The sequence below is a fragment of the Camellia sinensis genome, chromosome 10 (assembly GCF_055761805.1).
Source record: "Camellia sinensis isolate YWXY chromosome 10, ASM5576180v1, whole genome shotgun sequence".
NCBI classification, from domain to species: domain Eukaryota; kingdom Viridiplantae; phylum Streptophyta; class Magnoliopsida; order Ericales; family Theaceae; genus Camellia; species Camellia sinensis.
In genome coordinates this window covers 7,037,482-7,064,192 of record NC_138970.1, presented here as the reverse complement: position 1 = coordinate 7,064,192, position 26,711 = coordinate 7,037,482, and the positions used below count along the sequence as shown (strand labels likewise).

The window sequence follows — 26,711 nt, the reverse complement described above, 5'->3', positions numbered from 1 at the left end:
GTCCGCCCATCAAACAATTCTTCTTTTAAGAATTTAGATTCAATTTGTTCCACATACTCATGTAAACCATTGTTGATTATATAAACATTCAAAAAGCCCTTGTTACATGAACTTTTTGTTCGTAGAGGGGTTAATATTCACACAAGAAAGATGGCTTTGCCTCATCACAATCTTCATACACAAAAGATCCAAGGCCTTGCAACAAAATTTGATAGACCTTGCAACTATTACATAAACCTTAAACAAAAACTAGAAAAAATACATTTCACAAGCGATGAGCTGAGCAGGCCTTTCAGCGAGTATGACAGGCCTTACAGCAAACCAAGTAGGCCTTCTAGCAAGCATGAGAGTCTGGATGGAAGGTCTCATGCTGGGCCTTCACTTCTAGTGGTCATGTACTGGTCATGGAAAAGTGGCGGCGACACACATGTCACTGTGAACTACCATGTTTGACAGATTCAATGAGTAGTTTACCTACAGACCTGCAGTGTAAGACAAGTGACAGAAATGCGAAAAAGATAATATGGAATACACTGATGGTGTTTGGGTAGTGAGTTTTTATGTAGATTTTATTAGATGTAGGTTTTTATGAGATAAAAAATTTTTGGTGTTTGGGAAGATAGTTAGGTTTTTATGTGGTTGGATGTGATGTTTGTGAGAGAAAAAGTGAAATGATTATGGGGTTGGATGTGATATTTTGTTTGGATGTGTTTTTTTTGGTTTTGCAAAACTTTTGTCTTTTAGTGAAAAAAATGAGAAAAAAATTTGGGAACTTGCTTCCCAAACACCACCACTAAGAGCAACTCATAACGAGCTTTTAAACGAGGCGTTCTAGTTAAAATAGTGGGTCATCCTCATTTTTTATGGCTACAATAGGGTCTACAAATGACTGGTATTTTACATACGTCCTTTCATGCTCTTTACGTTTGAAGAAAGCCATTGAAGGCTCTCCAAACCCCAACAACTCGTTTCCTTTCCCTCCAATTTAACACTGACATGGGGTGCCATAAAAGAATATGATGTTAAATTAGTTTGGATGAAGAGTTAGCATAGAGTAGTGGCTCTACCAAAGAGGAAAAAATTGATAGTTGCAATGGAAAATTTAAAAAGACAAAAATAGCCCCTTTACGAACCCTTTCACCTATCTCCTCCCTCTCCCTAACTAGTCATCCCCATCTCTCCTCCCTAACTGGTCACTCCCCCCTTCCCTTCCTTAACCCCATCTATATCGTTGCAACCCGGCAATAATAATGATCTTGAGAGAACCAGAGGGCTTCTCATTGAAATGATGATAACAAAGCCAATGTATGCATTCTAATTAAGTGCACTGGACACAAAACTAGTATTTCAGGAAACTTGATGTGATTGATTTAAAACACATGGATGATAAAATTTCAGATGTAACTATTTTATGACTCTGAAGAGGATAAATGATCTTGTGTTGATGAAAAGAATGCATGATACGCAAGTCTTAACACCTTCCATAACCATAGTTTGCATTTAGAAAGGGACACTATTCGCTAAGTTTTTCAATCCATAGGGAATGCATTTACAATACAAAATCCTTTCTTGTTTAAACATAAAAACAACACAACTACAAACGAATTCGATCACTAAATCAAGTCTATCTCTGCACCCAGAGCACAAAGCTCACACTAAATCGAGTGTACTAAAGAAGCGGTGCCAGAAAATAGGCACAACCTTTGTAAACAAGAGTAACCCTACAATAAATATATCTATGTAAGGCCAATTAAACGAATCAAGCAACTTGAGTTCCACTCGTGTTTGCTTAATTAAAAAATCATTTGAAATCAACTTGTTATGTAAACTACATATTTTAAAGTGTTTGCTTAATTAAAAAATCATTTGAAATCAACTTGTTATGTAAACTACATATTTTAAAGTTCGCTAAGTTTTCAAATCATGCTTAAAAGACATCCTCCTTGGCTCATTTATAACCCTAACCCTATGACAAGTGTTGGGAGAGGAATCTAGCAACAATCCCTTCAATTAACTCTACCCTTCAAAAGATCTCTTGTTTTTTTTTTTTTTTTTTCTCTCTCTCCACAAGCATAGATAGCATCACACACAAAGGAAAATACACCCAAGCTTTCCTTGCTTTTGTATTTTTAAGGCCATAACATTAAAAAAATAAATTAATTAATTAAAAACTAAAAATTGGATTGTGAAACAATTGATCATACAAGGTTACACACTTGCTAAAATATCATCAATTGTCCAAAAATTAAATTAAAAGGAGTCAAATTTGAGACGAGGAGGCTTTCAACTACGCAAGAAATTATCATGTGAAGAACCCATTAACAACATAAAGAGCAACGAATAAGAACTTAGATTAAAAGTTAAATTCGAAAATCAAAATCAAGAAAATCATAACCTCCCCTTCTACTATTATAATCGCAAAAATCAAAATTGACATTTAAAATTGAAGTAAAAAAAAGAAAAAACGTGAGATCTAAGTTCAAAAGTGAAGATCTTATTTCAACTAATATCAACAAATTCTCTCAGAACCCTAATTTGACCCCGAAGAACAGAGAGAATACGGCTCTAAAGATCAGAGAGATGACTCAGTCAGATTCATCAGACGAGGCAGAGAACTTCATTTGGTCGAGGGCTTTGTGGTGAGCCCAGGACTCGATGGTGAGATCGGTCTTGGAGTTGAAGCCGAATCCGCAGATGACGATTGTGAGAAAGCTGGTAATGTAGCAAGGAAGCTCCCAGTCCTCCCACTTCCTCCGCTTCCCCGGCGGCGGAGGAGTCCGGTTGAAGAGAAAGCCGTTGGGCCGCTCCTGGTCCGCTGTTGCCCACCGGCACGTGCCCACGGTGGTGCGGCCGCCTACACGGGTGCGGAGGGCGGAGCTCAGGCAGTTCCGGAGCATAGTTGCGGCGGTGGCCAAGAGTTCCGGCGACGGCATTGTTGGTTGTTCAGACCGAGAGAGAGAGAGAGAGAGAGAGAGGACTGAACAGAGTGAGCCTTTTGTGTTTGTTAAATGACCCAACAAACCAAACCTTTTATGGGTTGGATTTACTTTAATCTAACCCTAGTTAGGATTCGGAGTTAGGCCTAGTTTAACAAATGATAATTTTAATTAAAAAGTTATTAAAAAAATTAAAAAATCAACAACATAAAGATTAGAGTTAATTAAATGCAAAAAAATTATTTTTACATATTTTTTCGTAAAAAATTTTGATGTGTACAAAAATTTGACTTTTTTTTTTCTCTCCACAAGTAAAAATGATTTTTTTTTCTCTCTACTTTTTACATAACTTTTCGTAAAAAATCAAAAAATTATTTCAAACATACTAATTTTTTTATATCATATTTTAGTCAAAAAATTTTCAAAAAGTATGCTCCCAAACGAGACCTTAGGAAATGTATAATGAATTTTTAATTTTTTCATTAAAAAATAAAATAAAATGAATAAGAAAGAGTAAGTTGATGTTTTGTGGTATTTTTAAAAAAAAATTCACTAAATTTTACGTTTCCAAACAAAATTTTTAATTTTAACCTGTGTTTCTTTCACAATTTTTTTTTTTGTTACAGAAAAATCTTCCATACCCTCCTGAAAGTCCAAAGCAGCACCCCCTGTAGAGATCACCAGGGTGTCCTGTTAGCTGTTCCGAGCAAAGAGACTATAACTTGGAAACTTACCTCGACCTCCCAAGACAAGCTCCGCTTAAGTCAGGACTTGCACAGTGGAGGAGTATTGAATCCACACCAAGTGCTGATTAGGCAATTTGAGATCTAACCTCCTAACTAACTGTACTTTACCCAGAAGATTAACCCAAAGGAGAGGAAATTGAACCTGTGACTTTGGAGCTTAAACCCCAAGCCTTAACCACAATGACACCCATCCCTGGTTTTTTTCACAATTTGATTAGTACTAATCTGAAATCAAAACTTTGACCAATAGTGTGTACGAATTTAAAAGAGAGAGAGGAAAATGTTTGGAACTCTTTGGGGATGGCCTTCACATCCTCCCAAGTGATTATGACTTTTTTTATGTATATATGGAGTTTATCCATATATGTATGAGATTCATATTACGAGTGTTTCAGATTTATAGGAGTCTTATAAAAGTCTTGTCAGAATAAGGATCTCAATCATTACTCAAAAGAGAAAGTTCACTTCACTTGCCATTTGAAAAATAAGAAGCAAATTTTATACATATTAATAATTAAAAATATAATTTTTTTTATAAATTTATAATAATTTTTTTAAACTATTACTAATTCATGATTTCCTCTAATTTCAAACTCGAATCACACAAATTAACCTCAACACTAAAAACTAAACAAACAATATTTTGAAATCAGCATAATTTGTTTTTTTATTTGAAATAATTTAATCTTTTTTATTTATAAATGCATAAGCAATCGAGTAAATACAAAATAATTAAATTAAAAAAATAAAATTATTTTTTTAAGAGGAAAATAAAATTAGTTTAAATTAAATATTTTTATGAATACTTTCAACTTGTAGAAATTAATTTTATGAAATTTAATTTGCAAAGACCAAAAAAAAAAAAAAACTTCAATATTTTCACACATTTGGTATTTTTCATTAGAGGTGGATTTTTTTTTAGACATGATACGTTAATATAATACGAAACATACATAAATTTAAAATCACATAACATGACATAAAAACACAAAAAAATAAACAAATTGAGTTAAATGTTCAAAAAAATTTAACACCAACTCAAAATGACTCGAATACAACCAAAATGACACATCCACACTAGGGGTGTAACTCGGGCGGGTTGGGAGGTTATTCAAACCCAGCCCAAGTTGGGCTGAGACCTACACAAACTTGCCCAAGTCCGAATTGTAACCCGAGATTGTCTGCCCAAGCCCGACTTGAATTACCTAAATTGCCTGAATTATAAATGAATTTCAATTTTTTTTTTGACAACTACATTATTAAATTATTAAAATTTCACTCTATTTACATTTTTTTTATTTATAGAAAATCATTAATACCATCAAAACAAATCATTTATGTAATGTAAGAGAGATGCCGCTATAGTAGTCCTTGCAATTTATGAGTGCAAATAAAAAAAAAATTATGTTATTTGTATATATAATATATTTCAATATGATTTAATAATCTAAATTACTTTAATATCATGTAATGACTAATAATTTATATGTATATTTAATATTTTTATATATCTATATATGCATAATTCGGATTTCGGGTTATTCGGGTTGTTTGACATCTTTGTCAAGCCTATCAAAATTTAATTCGTGCTTTTGAATTTTCGCCCAAACTCATACCGAATTTAAAAATATTTTATCCAAGCCCTAAAAAATTCAAACTATATTCGAATTGTTCGAGTTGAGCCCGCCCAAATTACATCCTTAATTCACACCCTATATTGTATGTGAGACGCACATTTCATATCCTCAATTATCAAGTGTCCAGTACGAGTACTCCAAATATTATAATTCCCTCCCTAGTTTGGGGCCCGCCTTCTCTTTGCAAAAAGACTGAATTAAGGTGCATGCAATGGGCCTTTTGGCTCTTTCATGTAATTCTAATGAATGCTCATCCAAATTTTTAACACCAAAATATGTGCAAGTTCCTGTTGGAATTTATGATTTTATAGGCTTATTTTAAATCAATTTTAAGTCTAAATTTGAATGAGTTCCACACGTCTTTTGAGTCTCTTGCCTCATGGTAAGTCACACAGTGACGACGGTTCATCAAAACCATTTATGAGTGAATGAGAAGTTAATGTTGTTTTCGGATTCGTAGAATGGACAATTCAAGAAGTAAAATGTGTTTCCTTAGAATGGTTGTTCCACATTGGAAACTTAAGAGAACTTATATGTGTATATAAGTTCTAGGTGGTAACACTTGAGTTGGGTTCCAAGGGGCATCCCAAGTTTGTAGAAGGGAGGAGTTATGGACAAAGTGAATCTTGGCTCAAATCACCACACGCGTGCGCACTATCGTCGACCGGCCGGCCGAGCCATGCCAGGTGTGAGTTGGGTCGGTCCTAATTCAAAACTGTTTGTATCTGTGTAGTTTGGTTTTATACCTGCTCGGATCTGTCTAACAGGTTTCAGTTTGCCTGTAAATACTACATCATTTCAAGCAGGTTCTAGATCCTGAAAAAGTATTTTTGCTTCTCGTTTTTGCTCTTTTGCATTGTTATTCTTCATATTAGTTTTAGAAAAAATTTCAGAGAGTATAGAACATAGGTTTTAGTTCGCCGTACAAATTGTTTGGAGTACTACTATAATTTGTGTAGATCACTGTATACTGGGAGATAGACGTCATTTATCCGTAAGCACCCAAGCGGGGCAAATCTGTCTTAAGGACAGAGTGTCACACACTCGACTTGATCCTTTTGTACTTATTCGGTTCAATAAATAAATTTTATAAGTAATTTATTTTATTTGTTTGATTTAGTTTTAACTTATTTATTTTACACAGAAGATTGTTTCAACAATCTTAAGACAAACTCGAATTATTTTTGTTTATATATAATTTTTCGTTTGTTTCTCTTTCTTCTTTTTACAGAAATTATTTTATGTGGTCTTATAAAATAATATTCTGGTTGAAAACACAAATAGTAGTAATACACTGTTCGAAAAATAGTAGTAATATACTGTTTATTTTATTTGACAACTAGTAGTAATATACTGGTAGTCATTAACAATTCAAAATATTTATTTGTGAAATTGGTCAGAAATTAATTTTGGTTTTCAGAAATAATTTCTGAGTTTTCATTAATTAAAATTCTATTTCAATATTTTAATTTTTGAAATTTTACAGAAATTTTATTTTTCTGTGTGGAATTAATTTGTTTACATAAATATTTTTATTTTCAAATTAATTGAAAATAAAAGTTACAATTCTTGTTTCTTTTATTTTTACAGAATTAAATTCTATGTTTATGTTTTAAATTTTCTGTGTACTGTAAAGTTCTGATTATAATTTTGTTTTATAATTAGAATTCATGGCTACAGAAACTGGTCAAACTAATGTTCAAACCAGTACTGGTATAGTGGCTACAATTGCGCCAACCCCTCCTCATGTTGTAATTGTGCCAGTGAATTATGGTAAAAAGCTAGAGAAGTTCTTAGGAACTAATTTTCACAAAGGCAAATGAAGATCAAGTAAGAAGGTTGCTCAAACCAATATGACCGAAGTGGATAAAATTTCCAATGATGTAGATGACCTAAATCTTTCTACAGTTGTTTCCGAGGCAAACCTTGTCGGAAATCCTAAAGAATGGTGGGTGAACACTGGTGCTATTCGCCACATCTGTGCCAACAAAAAGATGTTCACATCTTATTCTGTAGTAGACAACGGTGAACAACTTTTTATGGGCAACTCCTCGACTTCTAAAGTTAAAGAACAATGAAAGATTATTCTGAAATGACATCTGGAAAGGAACTCACTCTCAATAATGTGTTGCATGTACTGGACATTCGCAAGAATCTAGTCTCCGGATCTCTGTTGACTAAAAATGGGTTTAAGCTAGTTTTTGAAAGTGATAAATTCGTACTTACCAAAAACGGAATGTATGTAATAAAATGTTACAGGTCCGATGGCCTTTTCAAAATGAATGTAATGACTATTGTACCCTCTGTTATTAATAAACATACATCTTCTTCTTACTTGATTGAGTCTTAAAATTTATGGCATGGTAGATTATGACATGTTAATTATAGATCTTTGCGAAGATTAATTAATATGGAATGTTTACCTAAATTTGACATTGATTTAAATCATAAATGTGAAATTTGTGTTGAGGCAAAATTATCTAAAACTTCTTTTCATACAATTGAAAGGAGTACAGAACCACTTGAATTAATTCATAGTGACATTTGTGATTTTAAATCAATTCAAACTAGAGGTGACAAAAATATTTTATTACTTTTATAGATGACTATACTAGATATAGTTATATTTATTTAATTCTAACCAAAGATGAAGTTTTGAAAACGTTCATTCAATTTAAGAATGAAGTTGAAGATTAACTTGGTAAGAAAATTAAAAAACTAAGAAGTGATAGACCTAGTGAATGTGAATCACCTTTTGGTGAATTTTGTAAAGAACATGGAAAAATTCATCAAACCACCACTCCTTACTCACCTCAGTAAAATGGAATTGTTGAAAGGGAAAATAGGACTTTAAAAGAAATGATGAATGTCATGTTAATCAGTTATGGATTACCTCAGAACTTGTGGGGGGAAAACAATACTTTTTGCTAATTATATTCTTAATAAAGTACCCCGAAAGAAAGTGGATCAAACACCTTATGAAATATGGTATGGTAAAGTACTATCCTACAAATACTTAAAAGTGTGGGGGTGTTTGGCTAAAATGACTATTCCTAATCCTAAAAAGATTAAGATAAGTCCTGAAACTATTGATTACATATTCATTGGTTATGCCAATAATAGTAGTGCATATCGATTTTTGATTTATAAGTCAGAATATTTCGAAATACATATAAATACTATTATTGAATCTTGGAATGTATCGTTCTTTGAACATGTATTTCTAAATAAAACTGGACAAGAGACTAGTACTAATAAAAGATCTTATGATGCTATTACTAGTCATGATCAAGAATAAGAACAAGAACAAGAGCAAGAGATAAATCAAAATGAGGAAGAGGAACCTAGGCGTAGTAAACATGCTAGAACCTCAAAATTTTTTGGTTGTTAGAAAATGAGTCTTTAACTTTCAAAGATGTTATGTCTAGTCCTGAAACTCTTTTTGGGAAAGAGGTTGTAAATAGCGAAATTGAATCCATCTTGCAAAATCAAACTTGGGAATTAGTGGACTTGCCAATAGGTTGTAAACCTCTTAGGTACAAGTGAATTTTCAAAAGAAAAATTAAAGTAGATGAATCAATCGACAAATACAAAGCTAGAGCTATAGTCAAAGGTTTTAGACAAAAAAAAGGTCTTGACTACTTTGATACATACTCACCAATTATTAGAATAACATCTATTAGAATGCTAATTGCCACTGCATCTTTATACAATCTAAAAATTCATCAAATAGATGTCAAAACCGTTTTTTTAAATGGTGAGTTAAATGAAAAAATTTACATAGAGTAACCAGAAGGATTTTCTGTTCCATGAAAAGAAAAGAAAGTGTGTAAATTGATTAAATCATTATATGGTTTAAAACAAGCGCCAAAGCAATGGCAAAAGAAATTTGACAAAGCAATGATGTCAAATGGATTTAAAATTAATGAATGTGACAAATGTGTTTATATTAAAAACACAAATAAAGGTTATGTAGTAGTATATCTTTATGTGGATGATATGCTCATCATAGGTAATAATAATGACATGATTAAAACTACCAAGAAAATGTTGAATAAACATTTTGACATGAACGACATGGGGATTACTGATGTAATACTTGGTATGAAAATTACCAAAATATCAGAAAGATATGCTTTGTCACAATCACATTACATTGAGAAAATACTTGACAAATTCAGCAAATGTGATGATCATCTTGTTAGAACACCTATGGATGTTAATTTGTTTCTTTCTAAGAATATACAGGAAAATATTTCTGAATTAGAGTATGTCCAAATTATTGGAAGCTTAATATAGTTGATGAACCGCACTCGTCCGGATATAGCTTATGCAGTAAGTAAATTAAGTAGATATATGAGTAATCCAGGAGTAGAATACTAAAAAATAATTTTAAGGGTTCTAAAATATCTCAGATTTACTCGTAATATTGGGCTGTATTATACTAGATATCCCACAGTACTTGAAGGATATTGTGATGCAAATTGGATATCAGATATTAAAAACTCAAAATCCACCAATGGGTATGTCTTTACTCTTGGTGGGGCAACTTTAACTTCGAAATCTTCCAAACAGACTTACATTGCTAGGTCTACTATAGAATCAAAATTTATAGCTTTATATAAAGCTGGGGAAGAAGCATAATAGTTTCGCCACTTCCTTAAAGATATTCCAATGTGGCCAAAACCGATGCCTGTTATATACATACATCGTGATAGTCAATCAGTAATAGGTAGAGCATAAAGTCATATGTATAACGGTAAGTCACGACACATTCGTCGTCGACATAACACCGCGAGACAACTACTCTCTAATGGAATTATTTTCATTGAATATATGAAGTCTAAAGACAACATAGTGGATCCACTAACCAAAGGGTTAGCAAAAGAGTTAGTAAAGAATTCACCGAGGGGAATGGGACTTAAACCTATTAAATAAGAGTTATCACAACGGCAACCCAACATAGTTGGCTGGAGATCCCAAGATATAGGTTCAAAAGGACAACTGAGTTGTGTATGACTCATAAGAATCACTAGGGAGTAAAACTCCTACCCATTTCTATGATAAAATAGTGATGTCTGCAACGTTTTAGGTTAAGTAAATACTTTTAATGATTCTTATATCTAGGAATATCTAGTGGAGTATGGCAGGATACTCTTCATAAGAATCACCTATATGAGTGTGAGATTTGTAAAGGGATACAATTCTCTAGAGCACTCATGAAAGACAAGGTTGTTCAGGGCCAAAATGAACACAATAGTGAGAACTAAACTGTGTCTGATAATATACTGTGTGAGTTCTATTGTCTTGGTTTACATAAATAGCTGAACAGTTTAAGACATCATGTTCACTGATTAGCTAGTAAATCCGATAATGTCTCGCAAGGAAATGTTCAAAGACAAAAACTACCTATTATTTGCAGAATGTTTCCAATTTCTATACTCTCTGTAATTAGATCATGTTGTTACATTTTCTCTCCGTCAAATTTCATTCATGTGAGGGATTGTTGGAATTTATGGTTTTATAGGCTTATTTTGGGCTAACTTTGAGCTCAAATTTGAGTGGGTCCCATACATCTTTTGAGGTAGGTCTAAAGAGGTGATGTGTTCTTTGCTGCATGGCAAGTCATACGATGAAAATGGTTCGTCAAAACCATTTATGAGTGAATAGGAAGTTGGAATCGTTTTCAAATTCATGGAATGGACAATTCAAAAAGTAAAATGTGAGTTTCCTTGGAATGGTTATCTCACATTGAAAACTTAAGAGAACTTCTATATGTATATAAATTCTAAGTGGCAACACTTGGGTTAGGCCCCAAGGGGCACCCCAAGTCTGTAGAAGGGAGGAGTTATTGACAAAGTGAATCTTGGCTCAAACCACTACACGCACGCGGGTGTCGTTGTCTGTCAGATTGGCTGGCCGAGTTGAGCTGTGCTGGGCGTAGGTGTGCGTTGTGGGTCGGGTCAGTCCTAATTTTAATTTTTTGGACAAAATTTATTTTGATTTTTTTCAAAAATTCTTGCAGGAAAATTTTGAATTTTTCACCATTTTGAATTCAATTTTTTTGCTCCCAACCAGTGTGTTTTTTCCAAAACCAATCCAAACAATTTTCAACTTGTTTTTGCACCGGACAGCAGCTATCTATTCAAAGAGATTTGAAACTGTTAGTAGTTATCTGTTCAAAACTGTTTGCATCTATTCAGTTTGGTTTTGTACCTGTTCGGATCTATCCAACAGGTTCCAGTTTGCCTATAAATACTACATCATTTCCAATAGGTTCTGGATCCTGAAAAAGTATTCTTGCTTCCCATTTTTGATCTTTTGCATTGTTATTCTTCATATTAGTTTTAGAGAAAATTTTAAAGAGTATAAAACACAGGTTCTAGTTCGCTATACAAATTGTTTGGAGTGCTATTACAATTTGTGTGGATCATTGTATCCTAGGAGATAGACGTCATTTATCCGTAAGTACCGAAGCGGAACGAATATGTCTTAAAGACAAAGTGTCACACACTCAACTTGATCATTTTGTACTTATTTGGTTCAATAAATAAATTCTGTAAGTAATTTATTTTATTTGTTTGATTTGGTTTCAACTTATTTATTTTACACAAAAAATTGTTCTAACAGTTCCACAGTAAATATCAGATATGGATACGCATCCGATACGACGGGATACATATCAGATACAACAAAAAAATATCCTATTTTTTTTATAAAAAAAATTTGAATTTCGAATACGTTTGGGATACACAAGGATACTTCAAGGATACGCTTGGGATTCTTTCGGGATACGGCGGGATGAAAAAATAATTTTAAAAACTTATAATGGAGTCAAAGTGTAAAATAACAAAAATTATCTAAAATAAAACAAAAAAAAGAATAAGCAAACAAACCCTAGCCTCTATCTATCGCGAACAGCGGCAACAAGGAAGAGAATAAGTCATCTCTGTCTAACCTCTGTCATTGTCGTCCTCTCTCGCTCTCACTTGCACTCTCATTCTTTGTCGCTCTCGCTATCTCGCTATCTCGCTATCTCTCTCTTGCTCTCTTACTCTCACTCGCACTCTCATTCTCTCTTGCTCTCACTCTCTCTCTCTTGTTCTTACTCTCTCGTCATCTCTGTCTAGCCTCTGTCACTTGATCTCAGTCTTTCTCTCTCACTCAATCTCACGCTCTCTCTCTCTCTCTCACTTTTCTTCTGTTTTCTTTGCTCAATCTCACTCACTGTACTTCTAACCCCTTTGATCTCTGTCCCTCTCTTCTTTTTTTACTTCTTTTTTTTTCCTCACTATATTAGTACCTGTAAGAAGGGCTAATTTGAGCCCACTAAATTATTTAGGCCCAATAGCCCAAGATTGGTGGGCCCGAATTTATTGCAAGTCCAAGAATCGGTGGGCCCAGATTTGTTGCCATCAAACGGGCTGAATCGCTCTAAGCCTCGAAAGGGTTCGGATCCACGAACTTAGAGATTTACTCAGGCCCAGACTCGAAAGGGTATTGAGCAAGCCTAGAGATCCGAGGCACTCGGACTCGAAAGGGTTCGGATCCACAAACTTAGGGACTTACTCGAGCCCGGATTCGAAAAGGTATTGAGCAAGCCTAGAGATCCGAGGCACTCGGACTCGAAAAGGTTCGGATCCACGAACCTAGAGGTCCGAAGCACTTGGCTTCGAACGGATTCAAACGCAATCTAGAAGTCGCTCCGTTAATGAGTCCCAGAACACTTGCGGGCTCGGAGCTTTCCGGGATCTACGTACCAGAACCATGGGCATAATGGAGTCCGAACAAAGGACCCGATCCTGAGGACGGTGAGTGGAGATAAATTCACTCTTCGGTTAAACTAGCCTATACCCGGGTCGAGGTGACACGATCTAGGGGGTCCCTGAGACTCGGCAATATTTGCGGCAGGACGTCCTCTGGGACTACCCCTGACCCTTTGGGATGATTGGGGATCATTGGTTAGGTGTGGCTAAGAAGAAGGGTTCGCCGAGGGATTGATCTCCTCTTCGGGGTTTTCTCATCCTCGGAGAAGTCACCTCCTCGGAGAGGTCACCTCCTCGGACAAGGTGGTTAGAGAGAATATCCCCCATGTGCCTTGCACATGGGCTCCATCCTACATCATGAGGTGCCTATAAATAGCACCCACCCATAGCTTTACAAGGGATGGATTTTGGAGATTTTTTTTTAACTCTTGGGAAAGAACTAATTTCCCTTCTCCATTATCAACCTTGAGAGTGAAAGTGGGAGATCCCTGGGAGAGCCTTGCCATTATTCTATTCTCTAGCCATTTTGCCTTCTTCTTCACCCAATCTCTTATCTCCATCATCTCCTTTGTTGTTGTGTTCCTAAGTTGAGATTATTGAAGAATCTAAGCCTCTCATTATATTCTAGAGAATTCGAAGTTGTTCTTCAAGGATCTTCGAAGATCTTCGAATTTTCTAACTCTTTTCTTGAACCCACTCCTACAGTACCCACCTTCTATTTCCTCAAAAGAGAACATCAACGAGCCTTATGAGGTATGTTTTTTGAATTGCTGAAATTTAATTGAATTGTTGAATTTTAATTGAATCGTTGGAATTATTGAAATATAATTGAATTGCTAAAATTTAATTTAATTAAATTGCTGGAATTATTGAAATTTAGGCCAAGTTTGGGAAGATTAAAAAAGTGCACTTTTTGTCTTTTTGGACTAAAAAATTGAGGTTGAAAATATGGATGTTTGGGTTAACTTTTTGACTTTTTATTGAAAAATGTGTAATAAAAAATTGTAAAAATTGATTTGTAAGGAAAAATTTGAATTGGGAGTTGTGCAGCCGTAATTGTTGACTTTTGGTGAATAGTGTTAACTTTTTAGCTTTTTGAGTAACTTTTTGACTTTTTGGCTTTTTTGGATCTTCCCAAACTTGCCCTTAATGTTCTTTTGCTTTAGATTTTATTTTTATACGTATTACATTACTAAAAATTATAAAAAATAATATTTTTTACGAACAAATCCCCGCCGTACCTGTATCTTAATTTTTCAAATTTTGCCTTATCGTCGTATGCATCATATTGTATTATATCTGTATCCCATATCCGTATCCGTACTTCCTAGATCCACACCCCCTCAAAATGGAAAGGAGGCTTATACTAATTAATTTTTCAAATTTTGCCTTATCGTCGTATGCATCGTATTGTATTATATCTGTATCCCATATCCGTATCCGTACTTCCTAGATCCACACCGCCTCAAAATGGAAAGGAGGCTTATCCTAAATTAGTATGGCATCAAAACTCAAATCGAAAAATTAACAGCAACTATTCACAATTAGCCGAGAGGAAAGAAAGAGAAAAGGAGGGAAGCACTCCGTTCATATATATATATATATTCATAAAGCCAACCCAATGTCCAAAAAGCAAGGGAACATCAAACAAAAAGGCTTAACTTCGAATAATGTCGGCAAAGGCATAGCTTGTCTATGTCTTTACAGTATGAATCAATCAATCTTTTTCATACCTGTATATCAGATTGAATGACCCGCTTAAGTTAGTATTAACAAAATATATGGCAAAACATACTCGGATCTTCTCTTCTCCAGCATTGATATAAATATGTATTTTCAAGTAAACGGGAAGGCATGGCATGGAAACACAAGTAGAACGTCGAGGCCTCCTCGTTACTTCTCTGCTAATTGCTAATACAGTAATACTATGTTCCATATATACACTAGTAGCTACAATTGCAGCTTTGGTCCATCTTCATAGCTCCATTTTGAGCTGATTTGCGGGCAGACATGCTGTGCCAACATAAAGAGTAGAATCAGTCCCACAGTTCCAAAGAGGGATTCTTCCAACAGAAAATATGAGTCATGCCATAAATTTTCACCCAACAAAAAAAAAAAAATAGTCAAATACTTTAAACAAAGTGGATATCTGGAATCATTTAGTCAAATTTGGGGTTATTCTATCTTTGTTGATATCCCAACACAGCATGAGTCTAGCTTTTTCTCTTTATACACACAAGAAGTACTTGACTTGAAAGATATCACAAAAAAATGACTACATCATCATTTGTGACTGAATTTGCTGTAGAAAGAATTTCTCATCCACCCTTGCTATGTATTTCCCTTGTTATATTCTTCATATCTTATCAAAACAGAAAAATAAATTTTAAAAAAAGAATAGGAAACTGTGTTAAAATGGAATTCACCTGAATTTGTTGACAAGTCATAACTCAATAGTGAGTTCTCTGGAGTAATGAAGGTAGCGTTGTCTTCTCTTCCCCAAACTGGCTGATGAAGTCCATCAAAATGCCACAACTGTTGATACTGTTGTCTGTTCCCGTTGACTTGTCCTTCTGACCACATCAGTGGCATAACCGTGCCCGGGAAATTACCATCCATTGGAGATTCATTCTGCAACATTTAAAGTTAAATGAAATAAATTATGGTCAATAATGAGAATAAACTTGAATGGTGTCTCAACTTGTAAAGTGATGTGGTCTTTAAAACGTGTAGCTTAGCGGCACCATTGAATGGCAAGTACCATAACTCTGACTATTCAGGTCAACATAGACTAGCTTTGCAGAAGGATTACCGTCCCCATACAATTACATGGTTGACCATTACACTCTTTTATATGAATATGATTTTTTTACAAATACACTAAAGTACTTGAGAAGCGCATTGTCACTCTGGTAACCTAAGAAGCATGGACACATGATACAACACAGACATAGTGACACAGAAATTTTCAAAAAATGTAGAATACGACATGTGGGGGAAAATGCACAAATTATATTATTTTATATATTTATTAATTATTATACGTCATATATAAGGATAAGCAATTATTATATCTCATGTATATGACTATTTGATTCAAATATAATAACAAAATGCAATATAGCACAAATTTCTAAAGTACAAAAGAAGGGAATACATGTATATTTACGTTATTTTTCTTTTATTTTTGGATTACAAGTTATTTATTCAAACTTGTAATGTATTATTTCATGTGTGTCTAAGCGACAAACACGTGTTCCCCAAGTGTCTAAAGTATGTCTGACCCTTGAAAATTTTAAACAATAAGTAGGACATGTTTAGACATAACAGGTGTTGAGAAGTGTCCGATAAGTGTTGTTGTTTGTGTCGACACAACATGCCACCTTCTTAGAAGGGTCTGTACTTCTTAGCTAGTATCGTAAGGCACCTTTGGTTTTCCCTGAATGACCAAGCACTCCTCAAGATGCCATGTGGCTTGAAACAGCAAAAATTGCACTTAAGTTGATTGAAGAGGATATTTACCCATCCTTAATCAGGGACCACCAGCCTAAGAGTCCCACCGAAGTAACCCCTATGGTAAATAGCATTAAATTGTGGTGCTGGTACACATTTCAGTCAATCACATTCTAATTAACAGTTGAAGATGTGCAGATGGCGGGTAGCTTAGGTGGTCCAAGTCTGACCCCCCTGCTCTGCCATTATTGATGGTGGAAACTTTCCTTTGAAATCTTGAGTATGCACCTTGCAAAATAGATCTATATGAGAACTCCAAAAACTTGATATTTCCCACCGTACCAACTTACTGAAGGGTAGACAAATTTACTAATTTATGCTGGGTGTTATTTAACAAAAAGTGCTTTGAGAAGTTGATGCCATGGGTGCCTGCTCATATTATGGCACAACCAAATATTATTAATATTAATACATCATTTTTCCCAATATGTAATTGAAAAGTAATGAAAATTAGCAGAGTCTAGTACTAGTGCAAGATAAAGAAAGAGGGCTGTGTAGCACTTACTTCTGCAGCCAATAAATTGTCAAGGTTGAAATCAATTCTTGGGTTAACAGCCGCAAGTCTCATTGATAAGAACTGAAATCAAACAAACATCCAATCAGAAAATGATTGAGGCAACAGAGGACAATATGATTGAAGCATCATTGGAGATTGCCAAGTGATCATTCAGTTTTGTTGCATTTTTCGGGTTGTTCCATGATTCATTAGCTTCAAATTTGAAAGAGAAAAGAACTTCTTTTTCACAGGTAATGACAACAGATCATATTTATCTTATTGTCAACCAAATCACAAAAGTGACAAAAGCAACAAAAAAGTAAAATCTAAAGCTATCTGAATTCCCAAAACTAAACATTACTATTTTGCTTTAGGATAACTCTTGGCATCATGGAATGTCTTCAGACATAAATTCAACCCAAGAATAAACCTTTGCTTGCATTGTCAAAAAGAACACTCTAGACTACACATTTCTATATCAGATGCAAAATGTTGTGTTGTGCTGGGCTAACCTCCACTTGACGTTGTAGGGACTGTACATGGCTAATAATTTCATCCAGCACCATAGCTGTACCTGAAATCTGCAAAGCAATTATTTCTTAGTACGAAGATGGACATAAATAGCACCTGGAAACATTTCAGTCCGTAATTTTTATGTGAATCATCAATGGCATGAACTATTCCCAAATGAACACCTGACCGTGAGGTTTTTTTATTATTATTAATGTTTTTCCGGTTTTCATTTTAATTTTGTTTATCCATTTTTTCCTTCTGTCTTAAATATTTTCTATTTCTGTTTTTGGTCTTTATTTTGTTATATTGTCTGTTTTTTGTAGTAAACTTCAGTATTTTATTTTTTAAATTTTATTATTGTCACTAAATTCTAATTGTTGTTAATTGAAATTGTTATTACAAATAATTAAAATTCTATAATGATGTATGGTGGCAATTCTAGTGGTAGACAAGGGGAACACAAGTAAAAAATGATTCCACATATCAAAATTTTGTTCAAGAGAGAAAAATGCATATAACAAAATTTTTATTGAGTTGGTATTATTTTTAAATTGATGACCACAACACTCGATTCTCAATACATACTCTCAATACTCCCAATGCCGACACACCACAACTAATACTGAAATGTGTTTTGATACCACAATAAAGAACCATAGTCCTACTCTAAACCTTCAGCTAGACCCTACCCTACATGAGACATTGTTGTACATGCACAATTGATCACAGAAACCCACCAGAGTACTATTATGTAGGTACCAACCAGAGTTGACAGCTTTCATATAAATAACTTTCAAGTTTCAACCACCACAAATCAAGCTTACTTTCACATCTTCCAAACATTAAGATGGGTGGGCCCTGGAGGAAGACAGTGGCACAGCCTTAATAATCAATCCACTTGGGTCATTCTTTAAGAAATAATCAAGAAAGAGAGCATAAATCAGAAATGGTAAATTACTTTCAAAAATCACCAGTCTCGTTATATTGTCTGCTCTCTATGACGTAAAGTTCATTCGTTGTGGTTGAAAACCATCACATCATACGGGTACAAGTTCGGCTTGGGCTGTCAGCAAGTGCTTTGTGAAAGAAGTGTTTTTCTGTCCAACCATTTGTGATTTGTGACTAATCCCTAAATTTAGATGAAATGTTTGTAACATGCACCTCTCAAATGTCTGCATAACAACACATTCAATACACAACTGAAGAGATCGAGATATCCCCAGTACATGGGACCCATAGACAACCATTTAATTTGAGCATTAGATGTGTTTCCTAAGGGCTGCAATGCAGCATGCTGCGTGCAGCTGCCAGAACCCAGTACTTTTTTTTTTTGTTTTTTTTTTTTTTTTTGAGCAAGCCAGAAACCAGTACTTGGGTCGTATTTTGGTTTTCTGTTTTTATTTTCTAGAAAATAAAAAATGTGGGATGAACTGTTTTCAAAAAAATAAAAATAATTAAAGACAACCCCATTTTAGAAAAAAAACAATAAGTTATATTCAAAAATTGTTTCCGGACAAAAATGAAAATTATGGGTATTTTTAAACAAAAACATAACCAAAAGTGTCCAAATTTCCATGCCAGCATTTCAAAATTAAATCAATCCAACAAAACTAAATTCGAGTAATTCTTTTGAAGGTTTTCATCAGAACCAACAGGTATGCACCACCAAAATGAGAAGTGCAAAATGAAAATATTATTTGACCCAAAAAAAAAAGGGAAAAAAGAAGAAGAAAAGGATAATTCAAATGACAAATATAACCTTAACTGGACTCCTAACAAACCACTGTTGGGAAAAAAAAAGTCGAAAAAACAGTGGAATTACGAGATTGCCACTTCCTTGACACTTTTCTTAGTGCAAAAGCGAGACAATCTTTTTGTTGAGAAAAGGTGACAACGACATAACCCTTATATCACTATTAAAAGCCTAATCTAAACATAAAATATCACTATTATACATCATATCTTGAAAGATTATCATCACATAATCCAAAATTCAACCAAACTAATGATAACTAAACTTAAAACCACATATAAATAATTCCAAAAATGACAGCTAAGCAAGTAGCTAACCTTATTGCATCCGGGGACCAGTTCTTGAAGTAGCTTCATCCGAGCATTAATCTTCTCTCTCCTAGCCTGCAATTAAACCTTGATTATTACATTAATAACGTAATAAAGGATTGATTGATCAAATTAGAGTATGAGATTTAGTACTCTCTCAGCTAAGCTATGGCTATCTGTAGCTTGGCCGCGCCGAGCTCGGACGTGAACGTAGGGAAGCTTATCGCCGTCATCGGAGGCCTCATTTGCGACGCTTTTGCTCTTTTTCATCGACCCTTTATCCTAATGTTTGAAACAGAGTGATCTAATAAGTTCTAGATAAGCATAATTAGAAACCCCAATTGATGAGATTGGTCTTATTATTACCTTCTTCTCTCGCTCCTTTCGCTTTGTTGATTTTGGATTGTTGTTTTGAGCCATTGGATCAGATGAGTTAGGGTTTGAATCCGAATCGACCGGTTCCTGTTTCGCTTTGTGCGAATTCCCACTTGAATTGGACGGAATTGAGTTCGTCTCCGGCGAACTCTCGGTAGCGAAGACGGAATTCCTAGAAGCTCGTTCAAGTAGAGCAGTGTAGGGTTCGATTTGGTGATGATTACACCAAATTTCGCCGGGAAGCATCGCCGGAGAGTGTAGGAGTTCCATGGCTTGGTTCGCCGGAAGCTCGAGAAGAGCAGTAAAGGAACTTCCAGATTCCGGCGGCATTAATATCTCGATTTCATCACCGAATTGAAGGGTTTCAACTCCAATTTCTTCAGATTTCACAGCGCAAGTCGCGGATCTAAGCTCAGTACTCGCAATTCGTTCCATCAATCGGCTGAAATTGGCTTCGAATCGAACCAGAAAACCAATACACGCCTCAATCGAGCACGTCGAATTCAATTCCAACACTGTTTTTCAGCAAAGTTTGAGACTATCTCGGCTTCAATAAGCTTCGAAAACACAACGAATACGAAAATGACAATTGCGGAGTAATCTTCTATACTGTGCTTCAATGGCGGTCAATCTATTCTCTCTCTCTCTCTCTACAAACTTTTTCTACATAAAGAATTGCTTCTGAGCCATTTCAAGTATTAGAGAAAGCAACGTTGCTTCGGTGCTTGTTCTACTCTCTCTTACTGTTTGGTTTTTAGAGAGAGAGAGAGAGAGAGAGAGAGAGAAATGGATACTTTCTTCAAGAGAGGGAATCGTGAAGGGTTTTAGTCCAATTTACGCAGATTAGGAAATGAAAAAAAAGAAAAAGAAAAAAAGAAAAGTAAATCACACTTACTCCTGAGATTTTAATACATATCACTTTTGATATTTAAAAAATTATATTAATTTTTTGTTATTATAATTATTTAGACAGAATAAAAATATTAAATTTATATATATATATATTTTATTTTACTTCACTTCTTCTGTTTTTTCTTTTCTTTTCTTTTATCTTACTTTTTTTAAATGTAATTTCTTATATTTTTTATTAGAAATTGGTACTTTTTATATAAATAAGAGACTTTATGAAATGAGAGTAGTAACCACGGAGATAGAAATATAATTTCCAAAATATCAATGAGTGAAATATAATTAGACCAAACGGCAGGGGTGTCATTGTAATTTACCCAAAAAAATTGGTAAAATATGAATAAAAAAATAAAAAAAAAAATATATATATATATAATTAAGTAAAATATGAGTATATTTTATTTATATTTTACGTATTTTTTTCTTTTTTCTTTTCAATTTTTTCCTCAAATTTCTAACCAAACACGGACTTGAAACTAATTGAATTGTTTAAGGATGTGTTTGGTATAATTTGTATGAATTGTTATTTGTATTTTGTTTTAAAAGCTTGTGTGAACAAGTTACATTGAGGTTATGTTGGACTATTGATTAAAATAATTAAAAAATTAATATAAAAAAATTATTTAAAGCCTCTGTTTGGTTTGTCTTTAGAATCACGATTTCAAAGGCAAAATATTCTCAAGGTGAAATTTTCAAAGTATTTTTCAAAATTCATAATTAAACACACAACTTAAAATTATACAAAATTTAATTTAAAAATTAATTTCAAAACTTATAACCAAACACACAACACAAAACTTAATTCAAAACTCTTTTAATGATATAGTGTTAAAGATAGTTAGTGATGAGATTGTTAAATTATTTTTATAAAAAATCTAAAAAAAATAGTTTCTATATTTAAAAAATATCTAAAACAAATCTATTTTTGTTTTTTTAAATAACAAGTTGCAATTGAAAAAAAGAAATACTGTTCCGATCAACTGGCCGAACGTCCGGGAGGATGTCCAAGCGGACAACCGAGTAGACTCAATCCGCTCTTTTTAAAATTCAAAATTTAAAAACACTTTTCAAAATTCATAACCAAATAAATTTTTTATTTTTAAAACTCAATTCACAATTTCACACTTAAATCACAATTTCAAAAAGAGAATCATATTTTCAAAACAAAACCAAATGGAGCTGAAATGTCTCGTTCAAATGAATTGTACATGGTAAGTCAAGTTCGGCACAGATAAAACATTTATCCATAGCATAGGTTATTTAGTTATTTTAGTCATAAAAAAAAATTAAATAGGTTAAAAAAGTTAATAAAACAATATGTCATATCTAAATTATAATCATTTCATTTTTTCTGTTACAAAATTCAAAAAAATTCATCTCAAACAAGATTTTTTAGTCTCAGATTAAAATAGATAAAAGTCTAAAAGTAAACTCACATTCTAAACGAAGACTATATTTTTTGGAATAGTGAAATTGTTTTAAACTCTGTGCTTGAATTGATAGAGCGAATGCGATCTTCGGTTGTAATATAATTTATTAATTCCTTGATATCTTATCGCATAACAAAATCAACAAAAAAATAATAATTCAACTCATTTAAAATTAATTTTTTAAAAACAATACTAGTTTGACAACTTAAAATTTTAGTCAAAAAGTTTGAATGTCACTATAAATTATTACATCACTCTTTTTATTTTTCTACATATCTTTTTATAAAAAAATAAAAAAATATTAAAATAATATGTTGTCAAACCAAATCTGAAGCTCAAGTTTTAGAGAAATGTTTTTTTCCCCGAAATCCCCCCCGAATAGCCCGAAATTTAGAAGAGAGAGAGAGAGAGAGAGAGAGAAGAGAGGGGAAGAGGAGGAGCTTCGCCCGCCGTCGCCTCGCCTCTGCCCGATCGTCACCCGCTGTCGCCTGATGGTCGCAGTTCGTTGCAGCCCCGCCGTCGCCTCCGCCTCTGCCTCGCAGCGCCCCCCGCCTCTGCCTCAACCCCCCGCTTTCGCCTCCAACTCCGCCCCCGCCCCCGCTCCCGCCCCCGCCCCCTGCCTCCGCCTCCGCCTCCGCCTCCGCCTCCAGTCCGATTTTGTTGGCCCCCTCCCGTCCTTCTTCTTCCTTCCTCCTTCTTTCTTCTTCTCTTCTTCTTCTTTTTTCTTCTAAAAAAAAAAAAAAAAAATCAAAACGAGGAGATTCGAGAAAGGCAAATTCGAGCTACCAATCACTTATGTTTTAGTTTTATTACGCTTACAAGTTAAGTCAAATTCAAAGTTTTTGCAGAATTAAACTCAAATTGATATCAGCCTAAATTTAAGTTAGACTAATAGGGTTGTTTGAGAATGAAAGGCTGGGTTTGGGTTGTAATTCAAGCCATGATTCTACATTTGTTATTAATTCTCTGTTTGTTTACAGTTTTTAAATTATGATTCTAAATTAATTTAAAACACATTTTGAAAGCATATTTGATAAATTAGATAGTTTTTAAATTTTTGGTCTGCCTGGTCGTTCGTCTAGACATCCGCCTAGATAGTTTTTGAATTTTTAAGTCTACCCAATCGTCCTCCGGACGCCGGCCGGTTGACCAATCAGTTGACCGAAACAATATATTTTATTTTATTTAGCAACTGGGACTTGTTATCTGGGAAAAAAAAAATTATATTTGATTTTGATGTTTTTTAAATATAAAAAATATTTTTTTAGACCAAAATGACAAATTATTTTGACATTTATTTAAAATTAACAAAAAAAATTTGAAATAAAAATTCATTTGTCACAGTAATTTTTAAAAAATAAAAATTATTTTTGAAATTTTTTAATTTTTAAAATAAAAAATTATTTTTTTTCAATAATTATTTTTTTGAATTGAATTTTAAAAAAAGTTTGGTTACGAGTTTCCAATAAATTTTCAATAGAGTTTTAGGTTTTGTGTTTGGTTATGAGTTATAAGTTTTTGAATTAAGTTTTGAAAACTCTTTTCAAAACTCATATTCAAATAATTTTTCACAATCTCAACACTCGTTTTAAAAATTCAACACTCAATTTAAAACTCTTTTCAAAACTCATAACCAAGCAAATTTTCTCTTTTCAAATTATAATTCTAAAACTCACAAACTTAAAACACAATTCCACACTCAAATCATAATTCTAAATACAAACCAAATGCTACCAACGTTTTTAGTTTAAAAAGTTATCAAATTATTCTCTAATTTTTTTTACATCTTTGATAAAAATTAAAAATCACTAAATAAACCAATTCCTCCTCTTTCAAATTATCTAACAAGTTCAATTTATGATAGAAAAAGTCTGGACCCAGACTTAAAGTCTCAAATTTTTCTGGGTAGGAAAATTATTTGGTGGAGATTAAATTTGTATAGTATAAAATCTATATGTAAAATAAATTTGAACTACATAATAATAATTTTAAATAATTTCTGAATAATTAAATCTGGATTTATAATATTGCTATTTATGATAGGGTCTTCATTAATTATGGGTTGGGCCTGGTGTTCCATTACACTTTTAAGACTTGAGCTAACCCATCCAACAGAAGATTGGCCTCACATCAAAATTGGCCCAATTCATCTTAGGATTTTGACTAAAAATAAATAATAAAAATGACCATATTGAGTGACAAATTTTTCTGTTGAGAGAAGAATTTACAAAAAAATATAAAAATAAATAAATTCATAAAAGATGGGTTGGTTAGGAGAGGGAGATGTAATGTAAGTCAAAAATAGATAAAGACTTATTTTTAAAATTTTAGTGAACTCAAACTGATTTGTTTCACTTTGTTCTTTGGTGAAACGCACACGGATCCTCTCCAGCCAAAGGATCCCTCCGGTCCTCCGGTCAAGGGTCACGATTTGACCACGTGGCCCTTTGAAGATCTACGGCTCAGATTAAAAAAAAAAAAAAAAAGAATTTCGTTTTTCACCAAAAACTTCTTCTTCAAATCATCTAAAAAAAAATCTGAACATCATCAATATCATCTTCAAACTTAATTGATTATTCAGATCATCTAAAGATGTTCAAATTTTATCAAACGCTAAAAAAAATCTTCAAGATCAGATTTGAACATCAATCTTAATTGATAAAATTTGAACATCATCTTCAAACTTCAAACTTCAAAATTTGAACATCAATCTTAATTGATTATCAAACACAGATCTGTGATAAAATTTGAACATCAATATCATCTTCAAACTTCTTCAAACTTAATTGATTATTCCCCTCAACATTTCAGTTCCCTTTTTTTTTAAAATTGATATTTTAAATACAGATCTGTGAGTAAATCTGTAAAAAAAAAAAAATCAGACTTCAAATCTGCATAAAATTTTTTCAAGATCATCAATATCTGCAGAAAAATCTGTAGAATTTTTTTTTAGTTTTGATGCAGATTTCTGTGTTCAAAAATCTTTGAAGATCATCAATATATATTCTTGAAGATCATCTATCCATTGTTTTTCAGAAATCTGCATATATATTCAGATCATCTAAAAAAAATCTGAACATCTTCAACATCATCTTCAACACCTTCATCATCTATCCATTGAAGATCATCAAGATCATCTGCAGAAAAAACGCATCAAATCTTCATCATCTTCAACATCTTCAACATCATCATCTTCATCAACAACAAAAAAAAAATTCCTCTGCAGATCCGGATCTACAAATCTTCATCACCTTGATTTTTCTTCTATTTCTTCTTCCAAAATATCTGCATCAGAAAAACGTAGGAAAAAAGAAAAAAAAATGCATCCTCTGTTCTTCTTCTATTTCAGAGAAACGAATTTTTTTTTTTTTTCTTTTATCTGAGCCGTAGATCTTTAAAGGGCCACGTGACCAAATCGTGGCCCTTGACCGGAGGACAGGAGAGATTTTTGGTTGGAGAGGATCCGGACTCCCCTACAACTACTCAACGACATTACTTATGTTGATAGTGTTGCTGAGTTATCAAGTTAATTATTTTTATTTATTTTTTTAGTTTTGACGTTTAAAATGTCATAACTTTCACACACACACACACACATATATATATATATATATATTTTTAAAGTATACTTACAGAATCTACTTAAATGAGATCTATCAAATAAGATCAAAATTTATTGTGAGATTTAGGCCAAGTTTGGGTAGTATGAAAAAATTTAAAAAGTTAAAAAGTTACTCAAAAAGTTAAAAAGTTAACACTATTCACCAAAAGTTAACAATTACGGCTGCACAACTCTCAATCCTAATTTTTCCCTACAAACCAATTTTTACAATTTTTTATTACACATTTTTTCATAAAAAGTCAAAAAGTTAACCTAAATATCCATATTTTTTCCCTCAACTTTTTAGTCTAAAAAGACAAAAAGTACACTTATTTAGGACACCCCAAACCACCCCTAAATTGTTTGGAAAGGGCTTAAATTAGTATACTTTTTAACTTTTTATGAAAAAACGTGAAATGTAGGTTGAGTTTGAAATAATGTAATAGAGAAGGGATGTGACTTAAATAAGATAATTGTAACTTAAATAAGATAATATATTAAAGTAACATGTGCTATTTTATCACATGCTAAACAACAACTTAGTTTACTATAACTCTACATTGTTAGACCTATAACAATATTTCTCTTTTATCCATATTGTTTCCTATCTAATGTGACGCGCTGACAATAATTAATGTAACTATTTTAGTACAATTCTCATTGATATCCAACCATAGTGAATGTGTCACATTATATAGTAAATAAAATATGATAAATATAGCATTACT

At 33.2% G+C, this 26,711-nt stretch overlaps 1 protein-coding gene and 2 long non-coding RNA genes across 4 annotated transcripts; all 3 read right to left on the bottom strand.

The window, feature by feature from the left end:
* Window positions 1–60: 60 nt before the first annotated feature.
* Window positions 61–3,003, bottom strand: LOC114312762 (uncharacterized). Its single transcript, XR_014341590.1, has 2 exons — window positions 2,562–3,003; window positions 61–482 (listed from the first exon to the last, which is right to left on the bottom strand). It is a non-coding gene; the product is annotated as an uncharacterized LOC114312762 (long non-coding RNA).
* Window positions 3,004–12,513: 9,510 nt separating this feature from the next.
* On the bottom strand, window positions 12,514–13,927 carry LOC145800954 (uncharacterized). The gene is made up of 2 exons (XR_014341589.1): window positions 13,794–13,927; window positions 12,514–12,622 (listed from the first exon to the last, which is right to left on the bottom strand). It is a non-coding gene; the product is annotated as an uncharacterized LOC145800954 (long non-coding RNA).
* Window positions 13,928–14,648: 721 nt separating this feature from the next.
* Window positions 14,649–20,927, bottom strand: LOC114312763 (transcription factor bHLH48). Of its 2 annotated transcripts, XR_014341588.1 has the most exons (8): window positions 20,035–20,927; window positions 19,822–19,950; window positions 19,678–19,743; window positions 17,607–17,675; window positions 17,104–17,175; window positions 16,608–16,826; window positions 15,512–15,716; window positions 14,649–15,098 (listed from the first exon to the last, which is right to left on the bottom strand). XR_014341588.1 is itself a non-coding variant. In XM_028259057.2 (7 exons), exons 1-7 carry the CDS (start codon window positions 20,476–20,478, stop codon window positions 15,061–15,063), a joined length of 1,023 nt encoding a protein of 340 aa, XP_028114858.2. In that variant the 5' UTR covers window positions 20,479–20,927; the 3' UTR covers window positions 14,649–15,060. The 2 variants fall into 2 exon arrangements, 1 of the variants encoding a protein (XP_028114858.2); XM_028259057.2 differs by lacking the exon at window positions 16,608–16,826.
* Window positions 20,928–26,711: the final 5,784 nt, after the last annotated feature.